The 21,690-nt window shown below is 43.8% G+C and overlaps 2 protein-coding genes across 2 annotated transcripts in view; both read right to left on the reverse strand.

Moving 5' to 3' along the window:
* Positions 1 to 13,893, reverse strand: part of RXRB (retinoid X receptor beta) — a 34,422-nt gene extending 20,529 nt beyond the window's left edge. The window contains exons 1-3 of the mRNA XM_058857467.1: positions 13,850 to 13,893; positions 11,645 to 11,861; positions 3,734 to 3,913 (exon numbers count right to left, since the gene is read on the reverse strand). Coding sequence (XP_058713450.1) covers positions 3,734 to 3,913; positions 11,645 to 11,861 — 397 coding nt within the window. The 5' untranslated portion in view covers positions 13,850 to 13,893. The remainder of the gene's footprint in view (positions 1 to 3,733; positions 3,914 to 11,644; positions 11,862 to 13,849) is intronic.
* Positions 12,059 to 20,143, reverse strand: LOC131588432 (basic salivary proline-rich protein 2-like). The gene is made up of 3 exons (XM_058857303.1): positions 19,841 to 20,143; positions 16,607 to 16,800; positions 12,059 to 12,082 (listed from the first exon to the last, which is right to left on the reverse strand). Exons 1-3 carry the CDS (start codon positions 20,127 to 20,129, stop codon positions 12,059 to 12,061), a joined length of 507 nt encoding a protein of 168 aa, XP_058713286.1. The 5' UTR covers positions 20,130 to 20,143.
* Positions 20,144 to 21,690: the final 1,547 nt, after the last annotated feature.

The raw sequence follows: 21,690 nt of genomic DNA on the forward strand, positions 1-21,690 counted from the left end.
ATGGGGAAAAAAAAGCAGGAAAAAACAGGGGAAGAAACGGGAAAATCCAGGAAAAACGGGGAAAGGGAGGGTGAAAAATGGGGAAAAAACCAGGGAAAAATGGGGAAAAAATCACAAAAAAAAAACAGGGAAAAATGGGGAAAAAATGGGGAAAAATGGGAAAAAAATGGGGGGAAAATGAAAAAAAAAACAGGGAAAAAATGGGGAAAAAAATGGGAAAAAATGGGGGGAGAACAGGAAAAAAAAAAAGAAAAAAAACAGGGAAAAATTGGGGGAAATTGGGGGAAAAATGGGGAAAAGGGACGGGGGAAAACAGGGAAAAATGGGGAAAAAAAACAGGAAAAAGTAGGGGAAAATCTGGGAAAAATGGAAAAAGGGAGGGTGAAAAACATGGAAAAGGGAGGGGGAAAAATTATGGAAAATGGGAGAAAAAGGGGGAAAATGGGGAAAAAAAACAGGGAAAAAATGGGGGAAAATAATGGAAAAAATCAGGGAAAAATAAGGGAAAATGGGGGAAAAATGGGGGGAAAATGGGGGGAAAAATGGGAAAAAAAATGGGAAAAAAAACAGGGAAAAAGTGGGGGGAAAAGAGGAAAAAAAACAGGAAAAAATAGGGAAAAATGGGGAAAAAATGGGGGAAAAAATGGGAAAAGAGATGGGGAAAAATATGGAAAAATTGGGGGAAAAATGAGGAAAAAACCCAGGGGAAAATGGAGAAAAATCAGGAAAAAATGGGGGGAAAATGGGAAAAAAAGGTGAAAAAACAGGGAAAAAATCAGTGAATAATGGGGGGGAAAATGGGGGAAAATGAGGGGAAAACAGGAAAAAAAAGGAAAAAAAACAGGGAAAAATGGGGGAAAATTGGGGAAAATTGGGGGAAAGGGATGGGGAAAAACGGGGGAAAATGGGGAAAAAAAAAGGCAGGAAAAAATAGGGGAAGAAATGGGAAAATCCAGGAAAAACGGGAAAAGGGAGGGTGAAAAACATGGAAAAGGGAGGGGGAAAATGGGGGAAAATGGGGAAAAAAAACAGGGAAAAAATGGGAGAAAATAATGGAAAAAATCAGGGAAAAATAAGGAAAAATGGGGAAAAATGGGAAAAAAATGGGGGGAAAATGAAAAAAAAACAGGGAAAAAATGGGGAAAAATAAGAAAAAATGGGGGGAAAAGAGAGAAAAAAAACAGGAAAAAATACGGAAAAATGGGAAAAAATGGGGGAAAAAATGGGAAAAGAGACGGTGAAAAACTGGGAAAAATGGGGGGAAAATGGGAAAAGGGACAGTGAAAAACGGGGAAAAAAAACAGAAAAAAACAGGGAAAAATGGGAAAAATGGGGGGAAAAATAGGAAAAGGGATGGTAAAAAATGAGGAAAAATGGGGAAAAAATGGGAGGAAAAATGGAAAAAAAACAGGGAAAAAAACAGGGAAAAAATGGGGAAAATTGGGGTAAAAATGGGAAAAGGGATGGTGAAAAATGGGGAAAAATGGGGAAAAATGGGGGAAAAATGGAAAATAGACAGGGAAAAAAAACAGGGAAAAAATGGGGAAAATTGGGGTAAAAATGGGAAAAGGGATGGGGAAAAATGGGGAAAAATGGGGAAAAATGGGGAAAAAATGGGGGGAAAAAAGGAAAATAAACAGGGAAAAAACAGGGAAAAAACGGGGAAAAAATGGGGAAAAAATGGAAAATAAACAGGGAAAAAAAAGGAAAAATGGAGGGAAAAGGGGGGGAAAAGGGGAAAAATGGGGGAAAGTGGGGAAAATTGGGGAAAAATGGGGGAAAGTGGGGAAAAGGGATGGGGAAAAATGGGGAAAAATGGGGAAAAAATGGAAAAAAAACAGGGAAAAAAACAGGGAAAAAATGGGGAAAATTGGGGTAAAAATGGGAAAAATGGGGGGAAAAATGGGAAAAGGGACGGTGAAAAATGGGGAAAAATGGGGAAAAAATGGGGAAAAAAGGAAAATAAACAGGGAAAAAAACAGGGAAAAAATGGGGAAAAAATGGGGGAAAAATGGAAAATAAACAGGGAAAAAAAAAGGAAAAATTGGGGGAAAATGAGGAAAATTGGGGGGAAAATGGGAAAAAAACGGGAAAAAACGGAAAAATGGGGGGAAAATGGGGGGAAAAGGGGGTAAAATGGGAAAAAAAGGGAGAAATGGGAAAAAATGGGGGAAAAATAGGAGAAAATGGGGAAAACCCGGAAAAGAAATCTCTGTCCCAGTTCATCCCAGTCCATCCCAGTTCATCCCAGTCCATCCCAGTCCATCCCAGTTCATCCCAGTCCATCCCAGTCCATCCCAGTTCCCTCCCAGTCCATCCCAGTCCCTCCCAGTCCATCCCAGTCCATCCCAGTCCATCCCAGTATCCCCCAAATCCCCATTTCCCACCATTTTCACCCAAAAAACTCCATTTTTTCCCTGTTTTTCACCGGATTTTTTCCCCAAACCCCCTCCCAGTCCATCCCAGTTCCCTCCCAGTCCATCCCAGTCCATCCCAATCCCTCCAGTTCCCTCCCAGTCCATCCCAGTCCCTCCCAGTTCCTCCCAGTCCCTCCCAGTATCCCCCAATCCCCATTTCTCCATCATTTCCCACCATTTTTGCCCTAAAAACTCCATTTTTTCCCCGTTTTTCACCGGATTTTTTCCCCAAACCCCCTCCCAGTCCATCCCAGTTCCCTCCCAGTCCATCCCAGTCCATCCCAGTCCCTCCCAGTCCCTCCCAGTATCCCCAAATCCCCATTTCCCACACATTTTCACCCTTAGAAACCCCATTTTTTTCCCATTTTTTCCCCGTTTTTCACCGGATTTTTTCCCCGTTTTTTCCCCAAACCCCCTCCCAGTCCCTCCCAGTTTGTCCCAGTCCCTCCCAGTCCCTCCCAGTCCATCCCAGTTCCCTCCCAGTTCCCTCCCAGTCCCTCCCAGTATCCCCAAATCCCCATTTCCCACACATTTTCTCCCAAACCCCCTCAATTTTTTCCATTTTTTTGCCATTTTTTTCCCATTTTTTCCCCGTTTTTCACCGGATTTTCTCCCCGTTTTTTCCCCAAACCCCCTCCCAGTCCCTCCCAGTTTATCCCAGTCCCTCCCAGTGCCTCACCCTCCCATTTCATGCCGGTGGCCAGTTCCATCCCAGTTCCATCCCAGTTCCATCCCAGTTCCATCCCAGTTCCCTCCCAGTCCCTCCCAGTCCATCCCAGTCCATCCCAGTTCCCTCCCAGTGCATCCCAGTCCCTCCCAGTTCCCTCCCAGTCCCTCCCAGTCCATCCCAGTTCCCTCCCAGTCCCTCCCAGTCCATCCCAGTCCATCCCAGTTCCCTCCCAGTCCATCCCAGTGCCTCCCAGTCCATCCCAGTCCATCCCAGTCCATCCCAGTATCCCCCAATCCCCATTTCTCCATCATTTCCCACCATTTTTGCCCTAAAAACTCCATTTTTTCCCCGTTTTTCACCGGATTTTTTCCCCAAACCCCCTCCCAGTCCCTCCCAGTCCCTCCCAGTTCCCTCCCAGTCCATCCCAGTTCCCTCCCAGTCCATCCCAGTATCCCCAAATCCCCATTTCCCACACATTTTCTCCCAAAACCGCTCATTTTTTTCCGTTTTTTTGCCGTTTTTTTGCCGCTTTTTGGCCATTTCTTCCCCGTTTTTCACCGGATTTTCTCCCCGTTTTTCCCCCAAACCCCCTCCCAGTCCCTCCCAGTTCCCTCCCAGTCCATCCCAGTCCCTCCCAGTGCCTCACCCTCCCGTTTCATGCCGGTGGCCAGGCACTTCTGGTAGCGGCAGTACTGGCAGCGGTTGCGCTGCCGTTTGTCCACCACGCACTCGCGGTTGTCGCGGCAGGTGTAGGTCAGGTCCTTCCTGATCGTCCTCTTGAAGAAGCCCTTGCAGCCCTCACAGCTGGAAACGCCGTAGTGCTTGCCTGGAATTCCAGAGGGGAAAAATTCCGGAGGGAATCCCGGGAAAAACGGGAAAAAACGGGAAAAAAACGAGGAAAAACGGCCCAGAAATGACGAAAAACGGCCCAGAAATGATGAAAATTGGCTCAAAATGGAGCGAAATTGGCACCAAATTGAACCAAAATCGACCTGGTGAAGCTCTCAGGGATGGGAATCCTGGAATGTTCTCCTGGGATTGGGAATTCCAAAGGAATCCCAAAAAATCTCAGGAAAAATTGGGAAATTCGCAGCGAAAATTGGGAAAATTGACCCAAATTGACCCAAATTGACCCAAAATGCGACAAATTAGACCCAAAATTGACCCAAAATTGCCCCAAAATCCTCCTGGTGAAGCTCTCAGGGATGGGAATCCTGGAATGTTTTCCTGGGATTGGGAATTCCAAAGGAATCCCGAAAAATTCCAGGAAAAATTGGGAAAATTGGCCCAAAATTGACCCAAAATGGAGCGAAATCGGCACCAAATTGACCCAAAATTGACCCAAAATCCACCTGGGAAAACTCTCAAATTAAAATTGTGGATTAAAATTATGGAATGTTCTCCTGGGATTGGGAATTCCAAAGGAATCCCAAAAAATCCCAGGAAAAATTGGGAAAATTGCAGCGAAAATTGGGAAAATTGACCCAAAATCAGCCAAAATTGACCCAAAATTGGCACCAAATTGAGCCAAAATTGACCCAAAATTGCCCCAAAATCCACCTGGGGAAGCTCTCAGGGATGGGAATCCTGGAATGTTTTCCTGGGATTGGGAATTCCAAAGGAATCCCAAAAAATTCCAGGAAAAATCGGGAAAATTGGCCCAAAATTGGTCAAATTTGGCCAAAATTGGAGCGAAATCTGCACCAAATTGACCCAAAATTGACCCAAAATCCACCTGGGAAAACTCTCAAATTGAAATTGTGGATTAAAATTATGGAATGTTCTCCTGGGATTGGGAATTCCAAAGGAATCCCAAAAAATTCTGGGAAAAATCGGGAAAATTGCAGCGAAAATTGGGAAAATTGACCCAAAATCAGCCAAAATTCACCCAAAATCGGAACCAAATTGAACCAAACTTGACCCAAAATCCACCTGGGGAAGCTCTCAGGGATGGGAATCCTGGAATGTTTTCCTGGGATTGGGAATTCCAAAGGAATCCCAAAAATCCTGGGAAAAATTGGGAAAATTGGCCCAAAATTGGGAAAATTTGGCCCAAAAATGGAGCAAAATCGGCACCAAATTGACCCAAAATTGACCCAAAATCCACCTGGGAAAACTCTCAAATTGAAATTGTGGATTAAAATTATGGAATGTTCTCCTGGGATTGGGAATTCCAAAGGAATCCCAGGAAAAATTCCAGGAAAAATCGGGAAAATTGGCCCAAAATTGACCCAAAATTGGAACGAAATTGGCACCAAATTGACCCAAAATTGCCCCAAAATCCACCTGGAGAAGCTCTCACAGCTGGAAACGCCGTAGTGCTTGCCTGGAATTCCAGAGGGGAAAAATTCCGGAGGGAATCCCGGGAAAAACGGGAAAAAAACGGGAAAAAAACGAGGAAAAACGGCCGAGAAATGACGAAAAACGGCCCAAAAATGATGAAAATTGGCTCAAAATGGAGCGAAATCGGCACCAAATTGACCCAAAATCGACCCAAAATCCACCTGGTGAAGCTCTCAGGGATGGGAATCCTGGAATGTTTTCCTGGGATTGGGAATTCCAAAGGAATCCCAAAAAATTCCAGGAAAAATTGGGAAAATTGGCCCAAAATTGGTCAAATTTGGCCCAAAATGGAGCGAAATCGGCACCAAATTGACCCAAAATTGACCCAAAATCCACCTGGGAAAACCCTCAAATTAAAATTATGGATTAAAATTATGGAATGTTCTCCTGGGATTGGGAATTCCAAAGGAATCCCAAAAAATTCCCGGTGAAAAATTGGGAAAATTGCAGCGAAAATTGGGAAAATTGACCCAAAATCAGCCAAAATTCACCCAAAATTGGAACCAAATTGGCACCAAATTGAGCCAAAATTGCCCCAAAATCCACCTGGGGAAGCTCTCAGGGATGGGAATCCTGGAATGTTTTCCTGGGATTGGGAATTCCAAAGGAATCCCAAAAAATTCCCAGGAAAAATCGGGAAAATTGCAGCGAAAATTGGGAAAATTGACACAAAATTGACCCAAAATGGAGCAAAACGGCACCAAATTGATCCAAAATTGACCCAAAATTGCCCCAAAATCCACCTGGTGAAGCTCTCAGGGATGGGAATCCTGGAATGTTTTCCTGGGATTGGGAATTCCAAAGGAATCCCAGGAAAAATTCCGGGAAAAATCGGGAAAATTGGCCCAAAATTGGTCAAATTTGGCCCAAAATGGAGCGAAATCGGCACCAAATTGAACCAAAATCCACCTGGGAAAACTCTCGAATTTATGGATTAAAATTATGGAATGTTCTCCTGGGATTGGGAATTCCAAAGGAATCCCAAAAAATTCCCAGGAAAAATCGGGAAAATTGCAGCGAAAATTGGGAAAATTGACCCAAAATCAGCCAAAATTCACCCAAAATTGGAACGAAATCGGCACCAAATTGAACCAAAATTGCCCCAAAATCCACCTGGTGAAGCTCTCAGGGATGGGAATCCTGGAATGTTTTCCTGGGATTGGGAATTCCAAAGGAATCCCAGGAAAAATTCCGGGAAAAATCGGGAAAATCGGCCCAAAATTGGGAAAATTCACCCAAAATTGGAGCGAAATCGGCACCAAATCGACCCAAAATTGACCCAAAATCCACCTGGGAAAACCCTCAAATTGAATTTATGGATTAAAATTATGGAATGTTCTCCTGGGATTGGGAATTCCAAAGGAATCCCAAAAAATTCCCAGGAAAAATCGGGAAAATCACAGCGAAAATTGGGAAAATTGACCCAAAATCAGCCAAAATTCACCCAAAATCGGAACCAAATTGGCACCAAATTGAGCCAAAATTGACCCAAAATCCACCTGGGGAAGCTCTCAGGGATGGGAATCCTGGAATGTTTTCCTGGGATTGGGAATTCCAAAGGAATCCCAAAAAATTCCAGGAAAAATCAGGAAAATTGGCCCAAAATTGGGAAAATTTGGCCAAAAATGGAGCGAAATCGGCACCAAATTGAACCAAAATTGCCCCAAAATCCACCTGGGAAAACCCTCAAATTAAAATTGTGGATTAAAATTATGGAATGTTCTCCTGGGATTGGGAATTCCAAAGGAATCCCAAAAAATCCCAGGAAAAATTGGGAAATTCGCAGCGAAAATTGGGAAAATTGACCCAAAATCAGCCAAAATTCACCCAAAATTGGAACCAAATTGGCACCAAATTGACCCAAAATTGCCCCAAAATCCACCTGGGGAAGCTCTCAGGGATGGGAATCCTGGAATGTTTTCCTGGGATTGGGAATTCCAAAGGAATCCCGAAAAATTCCAGGAAAAATTGGGAAAATTGACCCAAATCAGCCAAAATTGACCCAAAATTGGAACGAAATCGGCACCAAATCGACCCAAAATTGACCCAAAATCCACCTGGAGAAGCTCTCACAGCTGGAAACGCCGTAGTGCTTGCCTGGAATTCCAGAGGGGAAAAATTCCGGAGGGAATCCCGGGAAAAATGGGAAAAAAACGGGAAAAAAACGACGAAAAACGGCCCAGAAATGACGAAAATTGACCCAAAAATGATGAAAATTGGCTCAAAATGGAGTGAAATTGACCCAAAATTGACCCAAAATCCACCTGGGAAAACTCTCAAATTGAAATTATGGATTAAAATTATGGAATGTTCTCCTGGGATTGGGAATTCCAAAGGAATCCCAAAAAATCCCGGGAAAAATTGGGAAAATTGCAGCGAAAATTGGGAAAATTGACCCAAAATTGACCCAAAATGCGACAAATTAGACCCAAAATTGACCCAAACTTGACCCAAAATCCACCTGGTGAAGCCCTCAGGGATGGGAATCCTGGAATGTTTTCCTGGGATTGGGAATTCCAAAGGAATCCCAAAAAATCCCAGGAAAAATTGGGAAAATTGACACAAAATTGGGAAAATTGCCCCAAAATTGGTCAAATTTGGCCCAAAATGGAGCAAAATTGGCACCAAATTGAGCCAAAATTGCCCCAAAATCCACCTGGTGAAGCTCTCAGGGATGGGAATCCTGGAATGTTTTCCTGGGATTGGGAATTCCAAAGGAATCCCAAAAAATTCCAAGAAAAATTGGGAAAATTGCCCCAAAATTGACCCAAATTTGGCCAAAAATGGAGCGAAATCGGCACCAAATTGACCCAAAATTGACCCAAAATCCACCTGGGAAAACTCTCAAATTGAAATTATGGATTAAAATTATGGAATTTTCTCCTGGGATTGGGAATTCCAAAGGAATCCCAAAAAATTCCGGGAAAAATTGGGAAAATTGCAGGAAAAATTGGGAAAATCACAGCAAAAAATGGGAAAATTGACCCAAATTGACCCAAAATGGAGCGAAATCGGCACCAAATTGACCCAAAATTGCCCCAAAATCCACCTGGGGAAGCTCTCAGGGATGGGAATCCTGGAATGTTTTCCTGGGATTGGGAATTCCAAAGGAATCCCAAAAAATCCTGGGAAAAATCAGGAAAATTGGCCCAAAATTGGGAAAATTTGGCCCAAAAATGGAGCAAAATCGGCACCAAATTGACCCAAAATTGATCCAAAATCCACCTGGGAAAACTCTCAAATTGAAATTGTGGATTAAAATTATGGAATGTTCTCATGGGATTGGGAATTCCAAAGGAATCCCAAAAAATTCCCGGGAAAAATCGGGAAAATTGCAGCGAAAATTGGGAAAATTGACCCAAAATCAGCCAAAATTGAGCCAAAATGGAGCGAAATGGGCACCAAATTGACCCAAAATTGACCCAAAATCCACCTGGGGAAGCTCTCAGGGATGGGAATCCTGGAATGTTTTCCTGGGATTGGGAATTCCAAAGGAATCCCAAAAAATCCCGGGAAAAATTGGGAAAATTGGCCCAAAATTGGTCAAATTTGGCCAAAAATGGAGCGAAATCGGCACCAAATTGACCCAAAATTGCCCCAAAATTCACCTGGGAAAACTCTCAAATTAAAATTATGGATTAAAATTATGGAATGTTCTCCTGGGATTGGGAATTCCAAAGGAATCCCGAAAAATCCCAGAAAAAACTGGGAAAATCGGCCCAGAAATGACGAAAATCGGCCCAGAAATGATGAAAATTGACCCAAAACGGAGCGAAATCGGCACCAAATTGACCCAAAATCCACCTGGGGAAGCTCTCAGGGATGGGAATCCTGGAATGTTTTCCTGGGATTGGGAATTCCAAAGGAATCCCAAAAAATTCCAGGAAAAATTGGGAAAATTGGCCCAAAATTGGTCAAATTTCGCCAAAAATGGAGCGAAATCGGCACCAAATTGACCCAAAATTGCCCCAAAATCCACCTGGGAAAACTCTCAAATTGAAATTATGGATTAAAATTATGGAATGTTCTCCTGGGATTGGGAATTCCAAAGGAATCCCAAAAAATCCCAGGAAAAATCGGGAAAATTGCAGCGAAAATTGGGAAAATTGACCCAAAATTGACCCAAAATGGAGCAAAATCCAATGAAATTGACCCAAAATTGACCCAAAATCCACCTGGGAAAACCCTCCCAGATTTCCCACCCCAAATCCCGCTGTTTTTCCCCCAAATCCCGTTTTTTTTCCCACCCCAAATCCCAAATCCCAGTTTCCCATCCCAAATCCCAGATTTTTTTCCCATCCCAAATCCCAAATCTCGGTGTTTTCCCCCCCAAATCCCAGGGTTTTTATCCCAAATCCCATTTTTTTTAATCCCAAATCCCAGTTTTTTATCCCAAATCCCGTTGCTTTTCCCATCCCAAATCCCAAATCCCATTTTTTTTCCCCCAAATCCCGCGTTTTTTATCCCAAATCCCAGGTTTTTTATCCCAAATCTGGGATTTTTCTCCCAAATCCCAGTTTTTTATCCCAAATCCCATTGCTTTTCCCATCCCAAATCCCGGTTTTTTTTCCCATCCCGAATCCCAAATCCCGTTTTTTTTCCCCCAAATCCCAGGTTTTTTATCCCAAATGTGGGTTTTTTCCGCCAAATCCCGTTTTTTTTCCCACCTCAAATCCCAAATCCCATTTTTTTCCCCCGAATCCAGGTTTTTTATCCCAAATCTGGGTTTTTCCCCCCAAATCCCATTGCTTTCCCCCCAAATCCCGTTGTTTTTCCCATCCCAAATCCCAAATCCCAAATCCCAAATCCCATTTTTTTTCCCCCAAATCCCGGGTTTTTTATCCCAAATCTGGGTTTTTTCCCCCAAAATCCCATTTTTTTTTCCCCAAATCCCAGGTTTTTTATCCCAAATCCCATTTTTTTTCCCACCCCAAATCCCAAATCCCATTTTTTTCCCCCAAATCCCATTGTTTTTTCCCCCAAATCCCATTGTTTTTTCCCCCAAATCCCATTGTTTTTTCCCTCCAAATCCCATTGTTTTTTCCCCCAAATCCCAGGTTTTTTATCCCAAATCCCATTGTTTTTTCCCCCAAATCCCAGTTTTTTCCCATCCCAAATTGGGTTTTTTCCCCAAATCCCGTTTTTTTTTTCCTATCCCAAATCCCAAATCCCGTTGTTTTTTCCCCAAATCCCGTTTTTTTTCCCACCCCAAATCCCAAATCCCAGTTTTTCATCCCATATCCCAAATCCCATTGTTTTTTCCCCAAATCTGGGGTTTTTTCCCCCAAATCCCGTTTTTTTTCCCATCCCAAATCCCAAATCCCATTTTTTCCCCCAAATCCCATTTTTTCCCCCCAAAATCCCATTTTTTTTCCCCCAAATCCCATTTTTTTCCATCCCAAATCCCATTTTTTTCCATCCCAAATCCCATTTTTTTTCCCATCCCAAATCCCATTTTTTCCCATCCCAAATCCCATTTTTTCCCCCAAATCCCATTTTTCCATCCCAAATCCTGGTTTTCCCATCCCAAATCCCATTTTTTTTCTCCCAAATCCCATTTTTTTTCCCCCAAATCCCATTTTTTTTCCCCCAAATCCCATTTTTTTCCCACCCCAAATCCCAAATCCCATTTTTTTTCCCCCAAATCCCATTTTTTTCCCATCCCAAATCCCAAATCCCATTTTTTTCCCATCCCAAATCCCAAATCCCGTTGTTTTTTCCCCCAAATCCCAGTTTTTTTCCCCCGAACCCCTTTTTTTCCCCCCAAATCCCGTTGTTTTTTCCCCCAAATCCCATTTTTTCCCATCCCATATCCCATTTTTTCCCATCCCAAATCCCAAATCCCATTTTTTTCCCCCCAAATCCCATTTTTTTCCCATCCCAAATCCCATTTTTTTTCCCCCAAATCCCGTTTTTTTTCCCACCCCAAATCCAAAATCCCAGTTTTTTTCCCCCAAATCCCATTTTTTTTATCCCAAATCCCAGGTTTTTTATCCCAAATCTGGGTTTTTTCCCCCAAATTCCGTTTTTTTTCCCACCCCAAATCCCATTGTTTTTTCCCCTCAAATCCCGGTGTTTTTCCCCCCAAAATCCCATTTTTTTTCCCCCAAATCCCATTTTTTTTCATCCCAAATCCCGGGTTTTCCCACCCCAAATCCCAAATCCCATTTTTTCCCCCAAATCCCGTCGTTGTTGTTTTATTCCCGGCACTCACCGGAGGAGCGATCCCCGCAGATGGCGCACAGGCGCTTCCCGGGGCCGTGGGGGGCGCAGGGATTGTTGGGAATACTGGGAATACTGGGAATATTGGGATTACTGGGAATATTGGGATTATTGGGAATGTTGGGATTATTGGGGGGACCCCGAATTCCCAGCGGGGGCTTCACGTCCTCGGAGCCGCCCCCCAGCGCCAGCGGCAGCGCCGAGCCCATCTGCGGGAAAAAGGGGAAAATTCCGGGAATTCCGGGGGAAAATCCGGGAATTCCGGGGGGGAAATGTCTGGGAATTGTGGGGGAAATCTGGGAATTTCAGGGGAAAAATCCGGGAATTCTGGGGGGAAAATCTGGGAATTCCAGGGAAAAAAAGGGAATTGTGGGGGGAAATACCAGGGAATTGTGGGGGGAAAATATCAGGGAATTGTGGGGGGAAAAATCTGGGAATTCCAGGGGGAAAATATCAGGGAATTTCAGGGGGGAAATCCAGGAATTCTGGGGGGGAAATGTCTGGGAATTGTGGGGGGAAATCTGGGAATTCCAGGGGGAGAAATCTGGGAATTCTGGGGGGAAAATCAGGGAATTATGGGGAAAAATCTGGGAATTGTGGGGGGAAAAATATGGGAATTATGGGGGGAAATCCGGGAATTCCAGGGGGAAAATATCAGGGAATTGTGGGGGGAAAAATCAGGGAATTCTGGGGGGAAAATCCAGGAATTCCGGGGGGGAAACGCGGGGCGGGAATCGGAGGCAAAGCTGGGGAGAAATGGGTGAAATCCCGGGAAAAATGGGCCAAAATCCCGGGAAAAATGGGCCAAAATCCCCAAAACCCCATTTTTTCCCATAAAAATCCCTTTTTTTTTCTAAAATTCCCATTTTTTCCCTAAAATTGCCGTTTTTTCTTCCAAAACCCCCCAAAACCCCATTTTTTCCCCTAAAAATCCCATTTTTTTACATAAAAATCCCATTTTTTCCCCTAAAAATCCCATTTTTTCACGTAAAAACCCCACTTTTTTTTCTAAAATTCACATTTTCACCCATAAAAATCCCATCTTTTTTAAATAAAAATCTCATTTTTCCCTTAAAAATCCCATTTTTTCACCTAAAAATCCCATTTTATTTTTCTAAAAACCCCATTTTTTCCCCTAAAATTCACATTTTTACCCATAAAAATCCCATTTTTTTCCCAAAAATCCCATTTTTTTTCAAAAAAATCCCATTTTTTCCCCTAAAATTCACATTTTTACCCCCCAAAACCCCATTTTTTCCCATAAAAATCCCATTCTTTTTTCTAAAATTCCCGTTTTTTCCCCAAAATTCCCGTTTTTTCTTCCAAAACCCCCCAAACCTCCATTTTTTCCCCTAAAAATCCCCAACATTCACATTTTTTTCCCAAAAATCCCATTTTTTCACCTAAAATTCACATTTTCCACCTAAAAACCCCATTTTTTTTCTAAAAACCCCATTTTTTCCTTTAAAATTCACATTTTTACCCATAAAAATCCCATTTTTTTACATAAAAATCCCGATTTTTCACCTAAAAACCCCATTTTTTTTCTAAAAATCCCATTTTTTCCCCTAAAATTCACATTTTTACCCAAAAAACCCCATTTTTTCCCATAAAATCCCATTTTTTTCCTAAAAACCCCATTTTTTCCCCCCAAAACCCCATTTTTTCCCCTAAAATTCACATTTTTACCCATAAAAATCCCATTTTTTTACATAAAAATCCCATTTTTTCCCAAAAATCCCCAAAATTCCCATTTTTTCCCAAAAACCCCATTTTTTCCCCTAAAATTCACATTTTTCACCTAAAAATCCCATTTTTTTTCTAAAAACCCCATTTTTTTTCTAAAAATCCCTTTTTTTTCCCCAAAAATCCCCAAAATTCCCATTTTTTTCCCAAAAACTCCATTTTTCCCTCCCAAAACCCCATTTTTTCCCCTAAAAATCCCATTTTTTTCTAAAAATCCCAATTTTTTTCCCAAAATCCCCATTTTTTCCCCCCAAAACCCCATTTCCCCCCCCAAAATCCCATTTTTATCCTAAAAAATTCCAATTTTTTCCCATAAAAATCCCATTTTATTACCAAAAAATCCCATTTTTTCACATAAAAATCCCATTTTTTCACCTAAAATTCCCATTTTTTTCCCCAAAAATCCCCAAAATCCCCATTTTTCCCCCAAATTCCCATTTTTTCCTCTCACCTGGGTGCTGCTGCCGGTTCCGTACCCCAGGTTTTGGGGTGTCCCCAGGGCAGATCCCATCATTTACCCCCAAAAACCCCATTTTTCCACCCAAAATTCCCATTTTTTTCCCCTAAAAATCCCATTTTTTTTCCTAAAAATCCCACTTTTTCCCCTAAAATTCACATTTTTACCCACAAAAATCCCATTTTTTTACATAAAAAACCCATTTTTTCACCTAAAAATCCCTTTTTTCCCTCCCAAATTCCCATTTTTTCCCCCAAAAATCCCATTTTTTCACCAAAAATTCCCACTTTAATGCTAAAAATTCCCATTTTTTATCAAAAAATCCCTTTTTTTCCCCCTAAAAATCCCATTTTTTCCCATAAAAACCCCTTTTTTTCCCCTCAAAACCCCATTTTTTCCCCTAAAATTCACATTTTTACCCATAAAAATCCCATTTTTTTACATAAAAATCCCGATTTTTCATCTAAAACCCCCATTTTTTTCTAAAAATCCCATTTTTTCCCCTAAAATTCACATTTTTGCCCAAAAAACCCCATTTTTTTCCCATAAAATCCCATTTTTTTTTCTAAAAACCCCTTTTTTTCCCCCCAAAACCCCATTTTTTCCCCTAAAATTCACATTTTTACCCCTAAAACCCCCATTTTTTCCCCTAAAACCCCATTTTTTCACCTAAAAATCCCATTTTTTTTCTAAAAATCCCATTTTTTTCCCTAAAAATCCCCAAAATTCCAATTTTTTTTTCCCAAAATCCCATTTTTTCACCTAAAATCCCATTTTTCCCTCCCAAATCCCCATTTTTTCCCCAAAAAATCCCATTTTTTCCCATAAAATTCACATTTTTACCCATAAAAATCCCATTTTTTTACATAAAAATCCCATTTTTTCCCCAAAAAATCCCATTTTTTCACCTAAAAACCCCATTTTTTTTCTAAAATTCCCATTTTTTTTCCCAAAACCCCCTTTTTCCCCCCAAAATCCCATTTTATTACCAAAAAATCCCATTTTTTTTCCTAAAAATCCCATTTTTCCACCTAAAAATCCCATTTTTTCACCTAAAAATCCCATTTTTTTTTCTAAAATTCCCATTTTTTTTCCCCAAAAATCCCCAAAAATCCCATTTTTTTTCCCCAAACCCCCAAAATTCCCATTTTTTTTCCTCTCCCCTGGGCGCTGCTGCCGGTCCCGTACCCCAGGTTTTGGGGTGTCCCCAGGAAGGGGGATCCCATCATTTACCCCAAAATCCCATTTTATACCCCAAAAATCCCATTTTATAAACCCAAATTCCCATTTTATAACAAAAAATCCCATTTTATACCAAAAACCCATTTTATAACAAAAAATCCCATTTTATTACCAAAAAGTCCCCATTTTTTCCCCTAAAAATCCCATTTTTTTCCCCAAAAATCCCCAAAATTCCCATTTTTTTTCCCAAAAATCCCATTTTTTCACCTAAAAATCCCATTTTTTCACCTAAAAATCCCATTTTTTTTCCTAAAAATCCCATTTTTTCACCTAAAATTCCCATTTTTTTTCCTCAAAAATCCCCAAAATCCCATTTTTTCCCCCAAATCCCATTTTTTCCTCTCCCCTGGGCGCTGCTGCCGGTCCCGTAGCCCAGGTTTTGGGGTGTCCCCAGGAAGGGGGATCCCATCATTTACCCCAAAATCCCTTTTTATACCCCAAAAATCCCATTTTATAAACCCAAATTCCCATTTTATAACAAAAAATCCCATTTTATACCAAAAACCCATTTTATAACAAAAAATCCCATTTTATTACCAAAAAGTCCCCATTTTTTCCCCTAAAAATCCCATTTTTTTCCCCAAAAATCCCCAAAATTCCCATTTTTTTTCCCAAAAATCCCATTTTTTCACCTAAAAATCCCATTTTTTCCCCTAAAAACCCCATTTTTTTTTCTAAAAATCCCATTTTTTTTTCTAAAAATCCCATTTTTTTTCTAAAAATCCCATTTTTTTTCCCAAACCCCCCATTTTTTTCCCAAAATCCCCATTTTTCCCCCAAAATTCCCATTTTTTTTCCTCTCACCTGTGTGCTGCTGCCGGTCCCGTATCCCAGGTTTTGGGGTGTCCCCAGGAACGGGGATCCCATCATTTACCCCAAAATCCCATTTTATACCCCAAAAATCCCATTTTATAAACCCAAATTCCCATTTTATAACAAAAAATCCCATTTTATTACCAAAAAGTCCCCATTTTTTCCCCTAAAAATCCCATTTTTTTCCCCAAAAATCCCCAAAATTCCCATTTTTTTCCCAAAACCCCCATTTTTTCCCCTAAAACCCCCATTTTTTCCCCTAAAATTCCCATTTTTTCACCTAAAAATCCCATATATTTTTCTAAAATTCCCATTTTTTTTCCCCAAAAATCCCCAAAATTCCCATTTTTTTTCCCAAAATCCCATTTTTTCCCCCCAAAATCCCGTTTTTCCCTTCCAAAAGCCCCATTTTTTCCCCCAAAAAATCCCATTTTTTCCCCCAAAATTCACATTTTTACCTATAAAAATCCCATTTTTTCACATAAAAATCCCATTTTTTTACATAAAAACCCCATTTTTTCACCTAAAAGTCCCATTTTTTCCCCTAAAATTCACATTTTTACCCATAAAAATCCCATTTTTTCACCTAAAAATCCCATTTTTTTTCCTAAAAATCCCATTTTTTTTCCCAAACCCCCCATTTTTCCCCGAAAATCCCCATTTTTCCCCCAAAATTCCCATTTTTTTTCCTCTCACCTGTGTGCTGCTGCCGGTCCCGTACCCCAGGTTTTGGGGTGTCCCCAGGAAGGGGGGTCCCAGCGCGGGGGGCGGGGCCAGCCCCGGGGAGCCCAAAGCGGGGGGGGAGGGGCCCAGGGGGGACCCCATGGCGGGGGGGGGAGGGGCGGGGGGGGGAGGGGAGGCGGCGCTCGAGCTGTCGGGGCTCCGGCAGTCTGGGGGGGGGAGGGGAGAGATTGGGGGGGGGGGGAACCCCCCGAAATTCGGGTCAGGGACCCCCAAAATGAACAGAGAAAGGTTCAAAATAGCAAAAAAAGAGCAAAAAATTGCACTAAAATCAACCCAAAGTAGCCCAAAATTAACCCAAAATAGCCCAAAGTAGCCCAAAATTGCCCAAAATTAACCCAAAATAGCCCAAATTAACCCAAACTAGCCCAAAGTAGCCCAAAATTAACCCAAAATAGCCCAAAATTGCACCAAAATTGCCCAAAATTGCACCAAAATAGCCCAAAATCAACCCAAAATTAACCCAAAATAGCCCAAAGTAGCCCAAAATCAACCCAAAGTAGCCCAAAGTAGCCCAAAATTAACACAAAGTAGCCCAAAATAGCCCAAAATCGACCCAAAGTAGCCCAAAGTAGCACCAAAATACACCAAAATAGCCCAAAGTAGCCCAAAATTGCCCAAAATTGCACCAAAGTAGCCCAAAATTAACCCAAAGTAGCCCAAAATAGCCCAAAAATGCACCAAAGTAGCCCAAAGTAGCCCAAAATTTCACCAAAATAGCCCAAAGTAGCCCAAAATTGCCCAAAGTAGCCCAAAATTGCACCAAAATAGCCCAAAATTGCCCCAAAATAGCCCAAAGTAGCCCAAAATTAACCCAAAGTAGCCCAAAATTAACCCAAAATAGACCAAAGTAGCACCAAAATACACCAAAATTAACCCAAAGTAGCCCAAAATTAACCCAAAATAGCCCAAAGTAGCCCAAAATAGCCCAAAATTACACCAAAATAGCCCAAAGTAGCACCAAAATACACCAAAATAGCCCAAAGTAGCCCAAAATCAACCCAAAATACCCCAAATTGCACCAAAATAGCCCCAAATTAACCCAAAATAGCCCAAAATCAACCCGAAGTAGCCCAAAATTAACCCAAAATAGCCCAAAATTGCACCAAAATACACCAAAATAGCCCAAAATCAACCCAAAATAGCCCAAAGTAGCCCAATATCAACCCAAAATTGCACCAAAGTAGCCCAAAATTAACCCAAAGTAGCCCAAAATCAACCCAAAATAGCCCAAAGTAGCCCAAAATCAACCCAAAATTGCACCAAAATAGCCCAAATTAACCCAAACTAGCCCAAAGTAGCCCAAAATTAACCCAAAATAACCCAAAATCAACCCAAAGTAGCCCAAAATTGCACCAAAATTGCCCAAAATTGCACCAAAATAGCCCAAAATCAACCCAAAATTAACCCAAAATAGCCCAAAATTAACCCAAATTAACCCAAAATTGCACCAAAATTGCCCAAAGTAGCCCAAAATCAACCCAAAGTAGCACCAAAATAGCCCAAAATTAACCCAAAATAGCCCAAAGTAGCCCAAAATACCCCAAAATAGCCCAAAATTAACCTAAAATAGCCCAAAATTGCACCAAAATTGCCCAAAATTAACCCAAAATTAACCCAAAATAGCCCCAAATTAACCCAAAGTAGCCCAAAGTAGCCCAAAATTAACCTAAACTAGCCCCAAATCAACCTGAAGTAGCCCAAAATTAACCCAAAATAGCCCAAAATTGCACCAAAATACCCCAAAATTACCCAAAATTGCACCAAAGTAGCCCAAAATGAACCCAAAATAGCCCAAAATTGCCCAAAATTAACCCAAAATAGCCCAAGATTAACCCAAAATAGCCCAAAATTGCACCGAAATACCCCAAAATTGCACCAAAATAGCCCGAAATGAACCCAAAATTGCCCAAAATTGCCCAAAATCAACCCAAAATAGCCCAAAGTAACCCAAAATACACCAAAATTAACCCAAAATAGCCCCAAATCAACCCAAAATAGCCAAAAATTAACCCAAGTAGCCCAAAATTAACCCAAAATAGCCCCAAATTGCACCAAAATAGCCCAAAATAGCCCCAAATGAACCCAAAATAGCCCAAAATCAACCCAAAGTAGCCCAAAACTAACCCAAAATAGCCCAAAATAGCCCAAAATCAACCCAAAATAGCCCAAAATAGCCCCAAATTAACCCAAAATAGCCCAAAAGTAACCCAAAATAACCCAAAATTCCCCTCAGGACCCCCCAAACCCCCTCAGGAACCCTCAGAACCCCCTCAGGACCCCCCTAAAATCTCCAAAATCCCCCCCAAAACCCCCTCAGATCCCTCAGGCACCCTCAAACTTCCTCAGGACCCCCAAAATCCCCTCAGAATCCCCCAAAATCCCCAAAAATCCCCTCAGGACCCCCCAAAATCACCTCAGGACCCCCAAAATCCCCTCAGGACCCCCAAAATCCTCAAGAATCCCCTCAGGACCCCCAAAATCCCCTCAGAATCCCCAAAAATCCCCTCAGGACCCCCCAAAATCCCCCTCAGAATCCCTCAAACACCTTGAAGACCCCCCAAAATCCCCTCAAGACCCCCCAAATCTCCTCAGAATCCCCAAAATCCCCTCAGGACCCCCTAAAATCCCCTCAGAATCCCCAAAATCCTCAAGAATCCCCTCAGGAGCCCCCAAACCCCTCAGGAGCCCCCCAAAATCCCCTCAGGGCCCCCAAAAATCCCCTCAGAACCCCCCCAAATCCCTTCAGGACCCCCAAAACCCCTCAAAATCCCCAAAAATCCCCTCAGAATCCCCCCAAATCTCCTCAGAACCCCCCAAAACCCCTCAAGACCCTCCAAAATCCTCTGAGAACCCCCCAAAATCCCCTCAAGACCCCCCAAATCCCCTCAGAACCCCCCAAATCCCCTCAGGACCCCCCAAGCCCCCTCAGAATCCCCAAAAATTCCCTCAGGACCCCCCAAAATCCCCCTCAGGATCCCCCAAATCACCTCAGGACTCCCCAAAATCCCCCCAAACCCCCTCAGAACCCCCAAAATCCCCTCAGAATCCCCAATTCCCCTCAGAACCCCCCCAAACCCCCTCAGAATCCCCAAATCCCCTCAGAACCCCCTCAAGACCCCCCCCAATCCCCCTCAGAGCCTCCCCCCACCCCCATTCCCAAGCCTCCCCCTCGGGTCCCCCACTGACCGCGGTCGCTGTCGCCCATCCCGCGCTGCCGGGGGGGGTCCCGGGGGTCTCTCGGTGCCCCCAAAATCCCGCCCCGCCCCCCCCCGGGGCCGCGCCCCCCCCCCCGCGGCCTCGGCCCCGCTCCGCCGCCGCTGGGCCCCGCCGGGACCACAATGCACCGCGTTTCCGCCGGAAGTGGCCGCTGACGCCACCGCGGGAGCCGCTTCCGCCCGGAGTTTTGCCAGTCCTGCCCTCTGATTGGTCGGCGAGTCCCGCGCGAGGTCTCGCGAGATAAAGAGCGTCCCTCCATCTTTCTTGAGGGCGATTCTGCCCTCTTCTCAGGCTCCAACTCCTTCCCTCCCCCTTCAAATCCGATTGGAAATCCCGAATTCAGCGGGAAAAGCCCCGAAATTCATCCTGAAAACCCCAAATCCGGCCCGAAAACCCCTCAGGGGGTCCCCCTAAACCCACCCGCGGCAAATCTCGCGAGATCAGTCGCGAAGCCGCGCCGCCATCTTTGGTGAGGGCGCTTCCGCCCTCTTCTCGGGATTCAACTCCTTCCCCTCCCCTCTTTAAATCCAGCTGGGAAATCCCGAATTCAGCGGGAAAATCCCGAAATTCATCCTGAAAACCCCAAATCCGGCCCGAAAATCCCTCAGGGGGGCCCCTAAACCCGCCCGCGGCAAATCTCGCGAGATCAGTCGCGAAGCCCCGCCGCCATCTTGGTTGAGGGCGCTTCCGCCCGCTCCTCGGGATTCAACTCCTTCCCTCACCCCTTCAAATCCAGCCTGGAAATCCCGAATTAAGCGGGAAAAAGCCCCGAAATTCGTCCTAAAAACCCCAAATCCGGCCTGGAAATCCCTCAGGGGTCCCCCTAAAAGCATCCAGCCCTCCCAACCCCCTACCCGCGGCAAATCTCGCGAGATCAGACTTGAAGCCTCGCCGCCATCTTGGTTGAGGGCACTTCCGCCCGCTCCTCGCTGCGCTCCTCGGGCTGAAGGAGCGAAGAGCCTTCAAATCCAGCTGGGAAATCCCGAATTCAGAGGGAAAGCCCCGAAATTCATCCTAAAAACCCCAAATCCAGCCTGGAAATCCCTCAGGGGTCCCCCTAAATGCTTCCAGCGCTCCCAACCCCCTACCCGCGGCAAATCTCGCGAGATCAGATGTGAAGCCCCGCCGCCATCTTAGTTGAGGGCACTTCCGTCCGCTCCTCGCAGCCCTCCTCGGGCTGAACGGTCAAGATTTCCTCAAATCCAGCTGGGAAATCCCGAATTCAGCGGAAAAAGCCCCGAAATTCATCCTGAAAACCCCAAATCTGGCCCGAAAATCCCTCAGGGAGTCCCCCTAAACCCACCCGCGGCAAATCTCGCGAGATCAGACGCGAAGCCCCGCCGCCATCTTGGTTGAGGGCGCTTCCGCCCTCTTCTCGGGATTCAACTCCTTCCCTCACCCCTTCAAATCCAGCCTGGAAATCCCGAATTCAGCGGGAAAAGCCCCGAAATTCATCCTAAAAACCCCAAATCCGGCCTGAAAATCTCACAGGGGGGATCGCCCAAAACACACTTGCGGCAAATCTCGCGAGATCAGTCGCGAAGCCTCGCCGCCATCTTTGCTGAGGGCGCTTCCGCCCTCTTCTCGGGATTCAACTCCTTCCCTCACCCCTTCAAATCCAGCCTGGAAATCCCGAATTCAGCGGGAAAAAGCCGCGAAATTCATCCTGAAAACCCCAAATCCGGCCTGGAAATCCCTCAGGGGTCCCCCTAAAAGCATCCAGCGCTCCCAACCCCTACCCGCGGCAAATCTCGCGAGATCAGCCGCGAAGCCTCGCCGCCATCTTGGTTGAGGGCACTTCTGCCCGCTCCTCGCTGCCC

This window comes from Poecile atricapillus, chromosome 26 (assembly GCF_030490865.1).
Source record: "Poecile atricapillus isolate bPoeAtr1 chromosome 26, bPoeAtr1.hap1, whole genome shotgun sequence".
NCBI lineage: Eukaryota > Metazoa > Chordata > Aves > Passeriformes > Paridae > Poecile > Poecile atricapillus.

What these genes read in the sequence shown, in the direction of transcription:
- LOC131588432 (XM_058857303.1), bottom strand. Translation starts at nt 20,129, where the DNA reads ATGGAGGGACGCTCTTTATCTCGCGAGACCTCGCGCGGGACTCGCCGA. An exon ending in GATGGGCGACAGCGACCGCG is followed by an intron (nt 16,801 to 19,840) that starts GTCAGTGGGGGA and finishes TCCCCCCCCCAG; the next exon opens with ACTGCCGGAGCCCCGACAGC. An exon ending in GGACCGGCAGCAGCACACAG is followed by an intron (nt 12,083 to 16,606) that starts GTGAGAGGAAAA and finishes TGGAATTCCCAG; the next exon opens with ATTTTTCCCCCCACAATTCC.